Source organism: Alligator mississippiensis, chromosome 1 (assembly GCF_030867095.1).
Source record: "Alligator mississippiensis isolate rAllMis1 chromosome 1, rAllMis1, whole genome shotgun sequence".
Taxonomy (NCBI): domain Eukaryota; kingdom Metazoa; phylum Chordata; order Crocodylia; family Alligatoridae; genus Alligator; species Alligator mississippiensis.
Window position 1 is genome coordinate 244,147,584 of NC_081824.1, and position 14,778 is coordinate 244,162,361.

Consider the following 14,778-nt stretch of genomic DNA (forward strand, 5'->3'; position numbering starts at 1 on the left):
GACAATAACTGGACCTACTCATCAGGTGGCAGCATATGATGGTGATGTCATGTGATAGGAGACTGCTTCTACGCTGAACATTGCTTTGCTCCCCAAAGGCATTTATACTTGTGTGCCAATCACTGCAAGGAGGGTGGCAGCACAGCTCTGACCTCAGAGAACTATATTTTATACCCTGCTCCTTGTGCATTTTTTGTGAGTTGATGTCACATCTGACAATGACGTTTGCATAAAAATGAAGTTAGAAACCCACAGAAATGGTGCTATATTCAACATGACTTATAAGATAGCCAAAGGAAGAGAGCTTATAGCAGCACTGCCCCATAGCACTCAGAGGGCTCAAGTACCATGCACTTCTCCCCTTCCCAGGGTAGCGCACCAGAGCAGTGAGGGCACACTGTGCATGTGGTACTAAACTCCAGCCAAGCTGCACTAAGACTCTTGCGATACCCTGCCTTCTTCTGAAGCATTGGACACTGGTGACAAGTAATGCTAGGAACTTTTGCAGGGGTGCACTGGTGCTCCTGGTGGTACCTAGAAATCACTCAGGTTGGCTGAAGAGTCTTGCTCTCCCATTCAGGGTCACATTGATCTGGCTTTGGCTGCTAGAGAGCACCCATCAACCTACACGTTTACAAATCAACAGTACTCTGATTTGCTCTAGTAATTGCAGGTATTGGAGTCAGCCTTACTGATCTATAACTCCTCAGGGCTTCCTTTTCCTTCTGTTATAAAAAGTAGGTCCTACATCTACCCTTCTCCAGGCCTCTGGGACTTTGTTTGCCTATAATCCAAGCATTTGCACCCAATTAACAGTGGCTCTGAGATGTCTTGAGCATCCTGTCATTTGTCAAATGTGAATGAGTTTCCTGATGCCCGCTTCACCCATCATGAGCTACAGCCCTTTCTCCTCCCCCATTTACATTGCAATTCTTTTGGGTTAGCCTTTTGTTCAGGTTGAGCAAAATAGGCTTGAGTACCTTTGCTGTTTCTCTGAGGCTTTTGTTCATATTTCACTTTCTTTATTGAATTGCTGAATAAGAATATCCTTGATCTTTTTCCCCATTTGACATACAAAGAACTTCTCTTTGCTCTCGTTTCCTTGATTTTTGCCTTTGCCTTCATGACTTTTATCCCTAAACACTTATATAATGCCTTTGCATGTCTTCAGTAACTGGCCCTTTCTTGCTTTGCCTGTAAATAGCTCTCCAGATTGTAAATAAGTTCCTTGTGTAGCACACTGGTCGCTTGCAGTTCCTCTGATCGTTCCATGTTGGAACAGTTTGATGTAGTCCTTAAGAAACAGCTCTCTTAGACTTTTTCTTTTAATCCGTCTATTTCTGGCTTGTTTCTACTAAACTTTGAAGTTCAGTGTCCTTGCTTTGCTGTTCCTATGCCTTTGTTTTCTTAGCATTGTGAATTGTCCTATTACGATCAGTGCCTCCCAAGGCCTCACCAACCATTGGTCCTATTGTGATGATCACTGCCTCACCAACCGCATGCAACCAGGTCATCCCCAAGTTAGAACCAGATCCATAGATAAAGCTCCATCACTTCCGCAACTCTGAAACAGCTAGCTCTCTGCCACATGCTAAGTTTGTTGCTGCATTAACAGGCAGAGCAGAGCTGCAGGGCCAAGCAGCACCTCATCTAGAACTGGTAGTCCAAGAGGGGAAAGGCTAAGGCAGTCTGAGTGGCCCTACCCACAGGATGATGGGCTGCAGGGTAGACCTTGCTTAAGCCCCTTGAACTATCAACTCCCACTGGCTTCCCCAGTCTGTGTACTGTGGTATGGTAGCACTGGCATCCTAGAAAATAGCAAGTTTTAGCATTGCTAGCAAAGCTATGTAAAGTGAGGATGGAAAGTTCCACCTGGTAGGGCCTGAAAAGGTAACCAACCTTCATTGGTTTCTGCTCCCCATCACTGCTAGGGCCACTGCCTCTCCCTCCAGCATTTGCTAATGGCTTTATTGGGATCATGCTACAGCCCAGAACAGAACCAGTTCTGCTTTGAAAGATGGTGCCCGAGCCAATGTTGGATGGTGAAATCCCAGCCCCCTAAATATTGTCTGGTGAAGATACTGTCCATACCACTCACCATAGCAGTGACCTTTAATCTTCAGCTGAACCACTGGTGTGTAGGACTGGTTCAACCAATCCTTTCACCCAGGAGCTTGCATAAAAGATGGGCTGTCCTATCACCAGCCAGCAAGGCTCTAGTTTACTGTCTAGTACTGCTTTTTTTTTTTTTTAACCTTAAACAACACTTCCACTGTCACAGCAGACACTGCAGGATTGAACAAGTCACTCCCCAGAATGCCCAATACTAGGGAAAAAGCCAGGACTAGAGTAGCTGGATGATCACCTTCCCACCTCTGCAAACACGCACACCTTGCTTCTTTCACCTCCTACCAGGAGGACACATATTATGTGGCCTGTCCTTCTCTTCCCAAACACCAACCACCTGCTCCAGAGGAACGAGGGTTTCATTCTCCCTTTCCTCCAACCATTCTTAACACTCTGATTTCACTTTCCCAAGCCCAGAGCCTATTTTCTAACTGAATGCACCAGCTACACACATCAGTAGATTCACAATTTTATTGTTTTGTTGTTGTTTTTTTTTTAATAAACTGAGTGGATGAAGTCGCACAGATGGAGATTCCAGCCATGACAGAAGCCCCCAAGCCATCCATTCGTGAGTTGGGCAGCTCATTTTCCCCCTCAGTTGGAGAAAAGAAGTGACCAGAGACTCACTGGAAAGAGAATCAGGCACTGGTGCTATGATATAAAGACATATGTGGGTGTTGCAGGAACAGTTTTGATTTTAGACCTATAAAAATCCACACGCTGACAAAGATGGCAAGTCTGCCAGGGCTTATATCAGCTCCACTGGTCTCATCACCACCACATGAATCTTCTTCAGTAACCAAGTAAGATGCGGATTAAGTTTATCACTAGGCTGGCTTAATGGTAGAGTTGGTTAATACAGAGGGAGTGGGGAACTGGGAATCCCCTGACTTGGCTACTGAACTGAGAATTCAATACGAGAGGGCAATCAAATTATAGGGCACCAGTGAAGGACCCAGCGAGGGGGACTGTTGGGGTAGGGAGTGGGGAAGATCATCATGACTGCTTGCAGGCCTCGCTCTGCCAGTCAGCGTAAATGCTTCTGGATGGTTCTAGCAGCTTCACTTCTTCACCTGTTTGCCTACGAGGCTGTCGCTGATGGAGAGGAAACAGAAACAAGACAGTTCAGGCTAGGGGACACATGCATCGGAGTGGCATTTCAGACTGGATCCAGACCCTAATAACACACACTAATGAATATTCTAGAAACCATCCTTCAGTCCTGGCTAATCACTTCCTGCAAACGCCTGTGAACCCCCCGGGACAGGCAGAAATTCAACCCATAAAAGGCAAAGCAGGGACAAACACTTGAGAGGCCACAAATCTCACCAGGGTCTAAATTAAATGTTAACCTGGGAGTCTTGGCTCCCAGCTCTACCGCTTCAACTGGGCACTGACGGCCAACTGCAGCTGGGCTGGTCCTGCCCAGCAAGCTTGGGGACAGCTGCCCTGGGGGAGGACAACACAATAAGATCCCTTCCCTGCACTTAGGGTCAGTGGCATTCAGCCCACTTGGCCTGTGACGTAGTCATAATGCTGGTAGCGAAGAGGAGAGAAAGGAATCCTGTAAGGAGAAAGCACCTCCACTCCATCCCCTCCCACCCATGTTCCCAATATCATCTCTATCCATCACCTGACACCCTCATCCCAACCTACACTGCACCACCTGTAAGACTGAGGATGCACATTTACTGCTCTGTACTCCTCACAAAGCCTGCCACTTCCTGTCATTTGTACTGCCCCACCTTTCTAGCACACTAACCAACTTGCATGTATCCCTATAGCATCCCTGAGAGGCTGCCGTGTCCTATCACTGGAATTTTACACGCAGAACAGAAGCAGAAGGGCTAAGCAACTTGCCCAAGGTCTCACACAGTCTGCTGATAAGCAGGGAATTAAACCTATGCTGCTCAAGTCTCAGATCACCAAACCTTAAACCTCAAATCAGCTCATCCTTGCAGTCTAGCACTCCCTGATGCCCTGCAATGCCCACCAGCCAGCATAACCCCACATGCAAGAAACCACGTACAAACAAAGTTCTCTGTACCCTACCTTCCTCTGCAGATCAGGAGCAGCAGCAGCAGCAAAGGGAGAGATGGGAAAAGAAAAATAATTAGACTGAGCGTGACCTGAACCCTGAGACCCCACCCAACCCAGCCACCCTGGGTTCAGCCTGGTCTATGGGGGACAGGATTCTAAGGGTCATCCCTGGTGATTGACCCCTACATGAGCAAAGAGAGAATGAAAGCTCCCAAGAGGCCTTTTGAAGAAAAGGGGCAGGAGAAGCCATCTGTGGTGGCTATCCAGGATCCTCTTCAAGCCACCCTTACCTGGTGAAGTCCACATCTTGTAGGTTCAGCACTAAGTTATCAGCTGTGAGATACACACGATTCTGTGATGCAGCAAGCTGGAAGGGACAGAGGTGAGGATAGGGGAAGCCACAGTGTGAGTTGATCCTTCCCTGAGCACTCTCTAACCCACGGCAAGGGGGTGAGCAAGTCTGCCTGAAGGGTGGAAGGAGTGAGACTACTCTGCTATCTCAAATTGCCCCAGTGAGAGGTGTTGAATTCAGACTGGCTTCTTGCTCACAGCTCCATCAGCACAAGGAAGGGATGAGGTGTTAAGGGGATGCCTTTGAGGTTTTGCTGATATTCAAGGCTGCCAAAAACAATTTTAGTCTGTATTTAAGCCAACTTAAAACTGATGAAAGTATCTGCATGATGATTCCCAGACTGATTTAAACCAGCTTGTATTGATTTATTCAATACAATTATATTGTATTGAATAAATAATTCAGTACAAAATTAGGTTCAGTTAAACCAAAATTGGTGAAGTACATAATGGATCTGAATGTAAAACATAGACACGCACACATGCATGCGTGCTCTGTATTGGTTTACAAGCACCGAAACGGAATGAGTACAACTTGATTATGGCACGGCTAAACTCCTTGCCCCAGTTCTCCAATCCAGTGCCATCAGATTCCTGAGAGTGTGCTCACTCTGTCTCTTCCCCAGCTTGTTGACCATTGACCCTCAGACAGGTCGGTATATGCCCCCTTGTCCTAGGCCGTAGGATACCGGGGATTCTGGGTGGCTGCGGCCAGGCATGGGGTGCTGGGGTTTGATATAGACCTGTGTTTACAACAGGGGGATACTGGCTCTTAGCCCCTGCCAAGATTACAGATCACTACAGAAAAGCCTCACCCTGGCTGGGCAGGGCAGGAAAGGGGCAACAGTCAGGGGAAGGCATGTCACATTCGCCTTGGACTCATCACATGGCCTCTGGAACGGATAAGGGAGCACAAATGGCTAAGGGAAGGGGGTTCCTCCAGCCAATGAACTCACCGTCTTGGAGATATTCTGTGCAGCGCGGATCTTACGCAACTTGATGTAGCCTGGGTTCTTGCTCAGCGCTTCACCAAGGTGAGAGACGCACCAGGTTAAGGGGAAACTTCCTAAGAGACTCTCCTCTAAACCCATCATGAGGTTTTCTGAGAAATAACGCTGTCAGTTGATCTTTGACTTTCGGCCTGGCTGCACCCATGCCTCCTCCAAGTCAAGGGCACAGACAGGATCCCTATTCGATTCTGTGGGGCCACATCTACATATCAAATGCCTTACAGAGGCAAATGGAAGCTCCCCACCATCCCCCACCCAGATGGCGGGTCAGTGAATACATGCCCCCATACTTTGCCCAAGGCAGGAGAACCAGATGGCAGCACCAGCTACACCCAGAAGAAGGATATCATCTTTGCAGCAGTGGCTTCTCCCTCTGCCTGGACAATCTTCTGCTTCTGTTCCTGCTTGGCTTTCTCCACCAGGAACTGGGCTCGCTGTGCCTCTTGTTGGGCTTGGGAGGGAAAAGCCAAGAACATCAGATCAGGACTGTGGGGAATACCCACTTCATGGGTCCCATCCCTCCAACTCCTATGGCAGCACCATTTCTTACAGTCCACCCACTGGAGGCTCATAAACCCCCAAGGCCCTCTGTGACCAGGCTCTGGGACCCTACCCAGAACTGATCTTTAATTGCACTGCCAGCCTCTCACTCTGGAACTCTATCATGTGTTTCTAGTGGACTCTCCTGGCACAGCCACAGCACAACTACAGGAGATGTTATTCTGCAGCTGAAGGAGTCAAGTCTATTCAGCTGCGAGTACACAGTAGTTTCTGCTCTGGGCCCTATGGCCAAACACCTCCAGAGGCTGCCCATGAAATACCCAAGTTGTGCAGGCGGGCTAGGCTCTGACTTTGTAGCTTTATTCACGCAACATTAGATGAGAGAACTTTCCTTATTTCAAAAGAAAAATAACAAGGTGCTGCTTGTGGCCAGGGGCCTCAGCAAGACTCCAAGTTTCACCTGAGATGAAAAAAATCACAGGATTCAATGCTCCATAGCAGTTGCCCCCTTGCCGTGGGTTAGAGAGTGCTCAGGGAAGGATCAACTCACCAACTTGCTTGGCCTCCACAGCTGCTGTGTACTCTCGGCTAAAACTCAGCTCCGTGATAGCCACATCATCCAGAATGAGGCTGAAATCCTTGGCTCGCTCTGTCAGCTCCCGGCGGATGAGCAGAGACACCTGCAATGAAGGTGAACAAGGGTGAAGGGCAGCAAGAACCATACCACAGGAATCATTTCTCTCCAGAGCTGAAGTTCATTTCTCAGGCCTCCTACTGCAGTATCCTGAGATATAGGAAAGGGGTTGTTGAGCACTGCAGCACTTCTGCACAGAACCTAGTAACCATCAAGTTGGACCTGACTCGAGAGTCCATTCTCCAGCATCTTATTTGACAACAGCCAGACACCGCTGCTTTGGAGGAAGCCATAACATCCTGTGTGTAGGCAGATCAATCCGCTCTCTGCATTAGGTCTCATCCTCCTCTCTAATGGTTAGAAGTTGGCTTGAACTCCAAAGTGTGAGGTTTAGTGAAAAAAATCCTAGAAGGGATATCAGTTGTAACAAGCCTGAATACTCTCAAGTGGTCACTTACATGGCTGTCTGTTTTTGTCTTGGGAAGTTCTTAGCCTCAACATTCTGTGGCAAGAAGTCCCAGGGTTTAATTACTAGGGGTGTGCAAAGCGGGCCCTATTCAATTTGGATTCGGCCCGAATCAGGGACAGTGATTCAATTTGTTGATTTGGAACAAATCCGAATCTAAAGATGTGATACTGATTCAGAGAATCAGCGATTCGGAGATAGACACAGCTTTAAAAGTTTTTTCTACATACCCCGAGGCAGCAGGCGTGGCTTGTGAATGCTGCGATGCTGGGGTGCATGGAGCATCCCACAGGAGTGCAGGGGGGCCCCTCCATGTGCTTGGCAGAAAACCCAGAAGTAGACCGGAAGTACTTCTGGTCCACTTCTGGGTCTGTTGGGGAACCTGCTGGCCCCCCACCCCCGTGCCTCCCCAGCTTGGCAATTAGCTGCAGGGGAACCCTGGTCCCCCCACAGACCCAGCAAGCACCAGTCACGGAGCAGGAGGGGGGGGCAGCATGCTCCCTGACAGACTCAGAAGTGCCATTGTTAATTGTTTAACAATGATTGAGAATTCCTGACCAGTGATTTAAATTGATTATTTAAATTATGATTTAAATCTATTTGATTTAAATTAAATCCACCCTGCAATCAGCAAAGCTCAGATGCATCGGAAAACAATCATCCTCCATTTTACTCAGCAGCCTGGGGACAGGACGGCAAGCATAGCTCTGCAAGTCATACCCTCTAAGCAGACAGACTGAACTCCTTTTTCTACCTTTCTATAGCCACTCAATAAACATATCCTAACTTCACTCTTTTTTTGTAACTATGCTGGTTGTCAAACTCCGCTTCATTCTCCTGCTGCTGAGCACAATATCTACCTGCTCTAGGCTACAGAGCTCTTGTGAGCCCACATCCAACCAGGGGTTGCAAATGATACTTGCACTTCCAACTTTGTACAGCATACTCTAGGCAGGGACAGGCAAAGTCCAGTCCATGGTGGACTCCATTTCCCAACAGTCCCTACCCATGTCACTGCAGGCCAGTTTCTATGAAGGCCCCAGGAACAGCAGAGCTGTGACAGCGCAGGGCCAGTTTCCATGAAGACTGGCCCCAGCAGAGCTGGCAAGGTGTACAGCAGGGCAGGGAGCTGCTCCAAGGCTAGGATGCTGCCGTGGTGACAGCGTGGGGCAGAGCTGCGATCTGCTGTCCACATGCTCTGGAGCAGTGGTGTGGCAGGCACCAGATTGCAGCTCTGCCCCAGCCCCGGACCACACTGGCATTGCTGTAAGATCCCAGCCCCAGGCTCTAGAGCAGCTCCCCACCCAGTCACCTGCCCTACCAGTGCTGCTGGGGCTGGTCTCCATGGAAACCCTGGCTCTGCCACTCCTGGGGTCTCCACGGAAAGCAGCCACAGCAATGTGGGCAGGGGCTGCTGGGAAATGGAGTCTAGCTGCTGGCCAAATTTGCCATTTTGCCCACCCCTGCTTTAGGCAGGTCTACTCCTAAATCATCCCTGACCCAACTTATCCAACCTGCTCTTGAAAGCCTCCAAAGATGGAGATTCCATGAGTTTCCCATGCAGTTGATTCCACTGCCTCACTGCTCTAACAGTGAAGGAGTTTTTCCTAGTATGCAATCTAAACCTACTTTGCTGCAACTTTAAACCACTGGACCACACCCTGCTTTCTGTAACAAACAAAAAAAGATATTCTCCCTGCTATCAGGTCCCATTTTAATCATCTTTACTGCAAGCTGGATATACCTACTTATTTCAGCTTCTCCTTGTGTGGCTTGCCATCTGTCTTTTATCATTTTTGTCACCTGCTTCTGGGCCATCTGTAACTTCTCCATGTTCTTTGTAAAATGTGAAGCCCAAAGCTGCACACAACACTACAGCAGAGGTCAGCAATATATGTCTCAAAAGCCACTGGTTCTGGCCTGTGGAGCTGCAGGGTTTTGCTTGTGCTGTCCCCATGCTGCAGCTGAGCAACAAGGAGCCGTACTGCAGCGGGAGAGCTGTGACTACACCACTTCCCCCAGCTATACCCCCCTTCCCAAGTGTGTGGTGTAAGCACAGCTGCCAGCTGGAGAAGGAGGAGATCTGCATGGGGCTGGGGGGGCAGGGGAGAAGCAGAAATAGCTTCCAACTCCCCAACTCTGGTGCAGCTCTCTTCCAGGTAGAAACTGGGCTTGCACTACAGCTGGGGAGCAAGGGGTTGAGAGAGGAGCAGCAAGGAAGGCACAGCTTCCAGATGTGTGGCTCTGGTAGGGGAATAGGGAACCCCCTCCCTGCCACCAAAGCCACCTGGTACATGTCAGACCAACACTAGGTTGTTCTGGCCCATGGCCTGAAAGAGGTTGCTGGCCACTGCTCTAGATGAGACTTAACCAGTGCTAAGTAAAGGGACACTATAACCTCCCACAGCCTGCATCTAACACCCCCATTGATGCAACACAAAACTATGTTCGCTTTTTTGGTTTTTAGTTTTTAAACAGCTGCAGCACATGACTAGTACTGAGTCTGTGATTGACTGAGGATCCTGCTCCACAGTGCTGCCACCCACCCACTGGTCACCCACATTTTGTATTCCTACTTTTGATTATCCCCCCCCCCCCGAGATGTAGCATCTTGCTCAGCTAGAAGTGGGACTCCTTACTATTCAGTCTTCCTGTACAACTTGACCTCAAGTCTTCTTCCCAAGCATCAAACTTTAACCCAAGATTTTTCTTCTCCATCTCCCTATGGAGGTGGCATCAAACATAACACAGACACAGGCTCCTTCTTAGTGTTAATCAAAAGTCCATCCAAGATGTCTCAACATCTGCTAGCTTTGTGCCCAGCAGGAAAGTAACCCTGGTCTTCAGAGTCAAAAGACCAAGCCTTGCACATTCTCAGCTTTGTCCTTCCTGTGCACCCAAGCCTTCACCATAGCAAAGTAAACAGACCTGTGCTCTCTGAGTGATGAGCTGAGAAGCATTGAACTTGGCCACCACGCTTTTGAGCACCTCGTTGACAATGGAAGGTAGGACCCGTTCCTCGTAATCCAGGCCTAAGCGCTGATACATGCTGGGCAGCTCTGTGGCATTGGGCCGTGAAAGGACACGCAAAGAAATGTTCACCATTTGCAGATCTAAGAGGAGAAAGCCAGTAAGGATGCACAGCCATAGCCACTCCATAGCCCTCAAGTCCTGCAGGCTCTGCACGTTACCCCAGGACTCCAGTCCCAGGCTCCGTTCTGCCAGGGCCTCCCACTTCTGACCAGCTGTCCTGATCTGAATACTCGAGTCCTCATCTCACACACTGCCTTACCAAGACCTCACAATCCTGACACATGGAAAACCTTTATGTTCTACTCCAGTGGAGGCCAACCTTTTTTTGGTAGGCATGCCTCAAATTAGCCCCACACTCTCCCTGATGGCCACTTTAATCCTTTTCTCCTGCCTGCTCTGCTTTCTGTTCTGTTCTCTGTGCTCCCTGTCTAATCTCCTGCTCTGCTTTCTGCTTCCTTCCCTACCTGCTGCTGTGCTGCCTATCCCTCCATGATCTGTTGTGTGCCCCACCCAGAGGCAGCCGCTTGTGCTATTTGTGGCGTTCATGCTACAGATTGGCCACTCTTGTTCTCCAAAAAATAGGCCAAGGGCCACATCCCTTCCCCTGTCCTGGCCAAGCAGAGGACCTCACCTTTGGAACCTGTTGGAGAGGAGATTTTTCGGGGTCGAGCCCGGATATCATAAATTATTGGATACTGAAACCACGGAATTCTGTAGAGAGAAATATTACATGTTACATGAAAAGAAAAGCAGCCAGTGAAGTAAGGGGGAAATCAGACAGGGCTTGCATGTGCAGTGAGCTAAAGAACTGAATGACACTGGAGAAGATGAAGATGACCACGTGCTCTAGGTAATAGCCCACAACTCTGAAGACCCAAACGGGTGCTGCTCCTTTGATAGAGACATTTCCCACGATCTCTGGAAAGTCACTTACTTCTTTTTTCTGTGCCTCCACGCTCCAGCTGTAAGAGATAGATAAAGACACCCTTCTACCTCATTAAGGCATGGTAAGGAGACCAAAGGACGCAGGCTCTGGAGGAAAGGAGCCAGAAATGCCTTCGATACTAATCCCACACCTGCCCAGCAGCGTTGGTACGTGAAAACTTTGTTTACTTTAAGAAAAGAAGAAATGTAATGTTGTGAATGGGAAAAGTTTTGTTTTTGTTTAACAGAAAGAAGAGAAAACCTCTTCCCCTGGGCCTGGTATGCCCAGGGCCCTCTTGTGTGCGTGACACCCCCCCCAACCCCTCAGAAACTGGCTGGCTGGGTGTGGGTGCAGTGGCTCCTTGGCAGGGCATGGCCCAGCTATCCCAGGAGGGGGCTTGGGGAGGAGGACGATTACTGGGGCCTGGGCCAGGTTTCGAGGCCCCAAACTCGCTTCCAACCCAGGCACCTGGGGCCCCACCCAGCCCGCAGGACCAGAAAGCCCAGCTCAAACAGAGGCGCAGACAGACAGACAGACAACCCCCCCACGGGTACCTGAAGTGCAGCCCCTCGGCCAGGACGGTGTCGGGCTGCACACCGCCGATGCGGTTGAAGAAGATGGCGCGCTGCCCGCCCTCCACTGCGGGGACAGAGCGGGACACGCGGTGAGCGGCGCGGCGGGGAGAGGCGGGGGTGGTGGGGGGGGGGAGGTGGTGTCGGCGGCGGAGCCGGGACCAGGACTCACCGGTGAAGACAGACTCGCGCACCCCGTAGGCGACGGCGCCGGCGCCCAGGAGTAGCTTGAGGGCGGTGGTTATGCCGCGCGGGCCTGAGGGCAGGCGGCCCACCAGGTCTTTCAGGCTCTGATCCATGTGGGCGCGGCAGCGCTGCAAGCACACAAGGCAGGGGGCACAAGGGTTGTACGGGCACGATCCCTGACCCCGCACCTAACCCCACACGACCGCTGCTGCGCGCACTGAAGGGAGAAGGACACCGGAAGTGCCCGACGCCTAATCGTTCCCCAACCCACCCGGGGCCGGAACCTGCCCGCCCCTTTTCCGACATGGCGCCGCCACAACACGCGGCCGGCAAAAGTGGGCCCTGGAGTTAGCGCGAGGACGGAAGTCCCCCCCTCCCGCACGTGGTTGCTCTTTTGGCGAACAAGCAGGGTAGAAGGGAACCGAGATGCAGTTGAGGGCCGGAAGTAGCAGGGGCGAATCACTTCGGGCGTGTAGTGGACCGGAAGTGACGGAGTAGTGTTCCCCGTGAAGCTGCTCCCGGTCCCAAGATGGCGGCGCCCACTAGGCGGCACGACTCGGACGCGGCTCCGGCGGCGAAGCGGCACCGAGGGCAGCGGCGGCTCCTGGTCATCCTGGAGGGGGCTAGCCTTGAGACTGTGAAGGTGCGGGGGGCCCGCGCGGGGCGGGGCGGGGCGGGGCCGGCGGCCACTGACGCAGTTTCCCGCACAGGCCGGCAGGACGTACGAGCTGCTGAACTGCGACAAGCACAAGGCGCTGCTGGCGCGGAGCGGCCGCGATCCGGGCGCCGTCAGGCCTGACATCACCCATCAGGTAGGGCTGTGCCGGCTCCCGTAGGGCTGGGCCTGGGCAGAACTCCTTCCTTACGCTCCTCGTGGCCTTTACTGGCGGCTCCTCCCCAGCCCTTCTGTGAAGGGTGAGCTCTCTGCAAGTAGTACTGTAGAGTCCATCCCCCACCTTTGTCTTGGCAAAGCAGCTCCTGGTGACTGTGGACCAGGTGCTGGTGCTCACTGATTTGCCCTGCCCTGTGTCACTGAGTTGCATGGCCTTGCCTGCTACCTGTTTGTTTTTCCACCCCAGAGCCTCCTGATGCTCATGGACAGCCCCCTAAACCGGGCTGGCTTGCTGCAGGTGTACATCCACACACAGAAGAATGTGCTGATTGAAGTAAACCCCCAGACAAGGATTCCCCGCACATTTGACCGTTTTTGTGGTCTGATGGGTAAGAGATTCAAGCTGTTGCTTGTCCATGTGACAGCCTGGGGAGGGAGTTGGGGAAACCAAGCCCTTCTGGGAAGACTGAAGGAACAAGTTACACCTGCTTCAACTCCCAAGAGAAAAGCAGGAGCAATTCTACCAGGAGTCTGGGGATGCAGACCCCAGGGTCACATTGTTTGAGAGAATTGAGATAATTAAATGAGACTGAGTTGAAAGAAGAGTTCTCTGGAGCCACCTTCCAGGGGTATTTCCATGAGGAAGTCTAATGGCTCAAAACACTAGAAACAAGGAGCTTCCTAGCTCTCGCTTCTAAAGGTTGGAAACCCCACTGTTGGAGCAGGAAGATTTCTCATTTCTTATCTTCTGTCTCTTGCCAGTTCAGCTGCTGCATAAACTCAGTGTCCGATCAGCTGATGGACCACAGAAACTTTTGAAGGTAAAAAAAACTTACGGCTCTTTTTATAGGCAATTTCCTGGCTGCTCCCAAAAAGCTGAGAATGTGGTAGGGAGTGGCCACATATTGAAGACTCAGAGCTTGTATAGTATTTCTCCCTGACGCTGTACTAACCCCCCCCCCCCCCAACTTCTGCAGGTAATTAAAAATCCAGTGACTGATCATCTTCCTGTGGGCTGCATGAAGATAGGCACTTCTTTCTCGGCTCCTGATGTGACGGATGCACGCAAACTGGTTCCTGAAGAACAGCCTGTTGCTGTTGTTGTGGGAGCTTTTGCCCATGGCTCGGTAGGAGAACTCGTGCACTTGCACACACCATTCTGATGTCCAAGCAGGACAATGGATCCATCGCATGGGGTGTTTTTCTTATCAGTACAGATTCCTAGCAGTGAAAGTACTAATATGAGTGTAGTGTTCACGTGTTTAAAGCTCTTCTTTCTTGCGTTGTTTGAAACAATTTACTACCCAGGCACATGGAGAAAGTATGACAGGGGATGGATCACTCTATTCTAAAGCATCTACACAGGCAACGGGGCTAGACAGACCTTTGGTCTGAACCCTTCCTCCTCCCCCTGCCCCCTTCCGTCTTCCCACCTCAGCTCCCATGACAGTTGGGTTTGTTGTGCTATTTGTCTTCACTTTTTCTGCCATTAGGGTTTTAACTTTTGTCAGGACAGTTCTGTTCTCCTGTGGTTTCAGCAACAGTGACATATGGCATCAGAGGTTGTCCTACACTAGCCCAAAGGCAGCTGCATTTCAGTTTTGTTTTTTTATTTTTTGGGGGTGGAGAGAGTGCCATGTGCATGCTAAATGCTAGGGCTTCTATAGCAGTAGAGGGCAGTAGCTGACTAGGTGAAAGGGTTTATTTTTGCTTCTCCCTCATTTTTTTTTCTCTCCCCTTCTTCAGCTGAATGTTGACTATATGGAGAAGATGGTTTCTATCAGCAACTATCCTCTTTCTGCTGCATTGACTTGTGCTAAGATCACTACAGCCTTTGAGGAGGTTTGGGGAGTGGTGTGAGCCCTTTTGTTCTTGCCCTGGTCAAGATGGACTCCTTACATAGTCCAGATTTTGGTGCCCTTTTACTGAAGTCTGTATGTGAGACAGCCTTGGGCTCCTGTCCTTTCCAAAGAGGAGCAAGTGTACAGTTGAGAGTTTTTCTCTGCAACTCCTGAGGGCCAGATGCTAAGAAAGGCCCTTCAGGAGTGGCTATTTACTTTCCATGTATTAAAAGCTATTTTGATACATTTGTATGTTTGGA

At 50.5% G+C, this 14,778-nt stretch overlaps 2 protein-coding genes across 2 annotated transcripts; one reads left to right on the forward strand and one right to left on the reverse strand.

Moving 5' to 3' along the window:
• Nucleotides 1-2,584: 2,584 nt before the first annotated feature.
• Nucleotides 2,585-12,047, reverse strand: PHB2 (prohibitin 2). Its single transcript, XM_006273399.4, has 8 exons — nucleotides 11,832-12,047; nucleotides 11,642-11,726; nucleotides 10,794-10,873; nucleotides 10,058-10,242; nucleotides 6,580-6,709; nucleotides 5,876-5,979; nucleotides 5,475-5,552; nucleotides 2,585-4,534 (listed from the first exon to the last, which is right to left on the reverse strand). Exons 1-8 carry the CDS (start codon nucleotides 11,956-11,958, stop codon nucleotides 4,454-4,456), a joined length of 870 nt encoding a protein of 289 aa, XP_006273461.1. The 5' UTR covers nucleotides 11,959-12,047; the 3' UTR covers nucleotides 2,585-4,453.
• Nucleotides 12,048-12,189: 142 nt separating this feature from the next.
• On the forward strand, nucleotides 12,190-14,764 carry EMG1 (EMG1 N1-specific pseudouridine methyltransferase). The gene is made up of 6 exons (XM_006273404.4): nucleotides 12,190-12,488; nucleotides 12,556-12,657; nucleotides 12,925-13,066; nucleotides 13,440-13,498; nucleotides 13,655-13,804; nucleotides 14,424-14,764. The coding sequence occupies exons 1-6, from the start codon at nucleotides 12,375-12,377 to the stop codon at nucleotides 14,535-14,537; spliced, it is 681 nt and encodes a 226-aa protein (XP_006273466.1). The 5' UTR covers nucleotides 12,190-12,374; the 3' UTR covers nucleotides 14,538-14,764.
• Nucleotides 14,765-14,778: the final 14 nt, after the last annotated feature.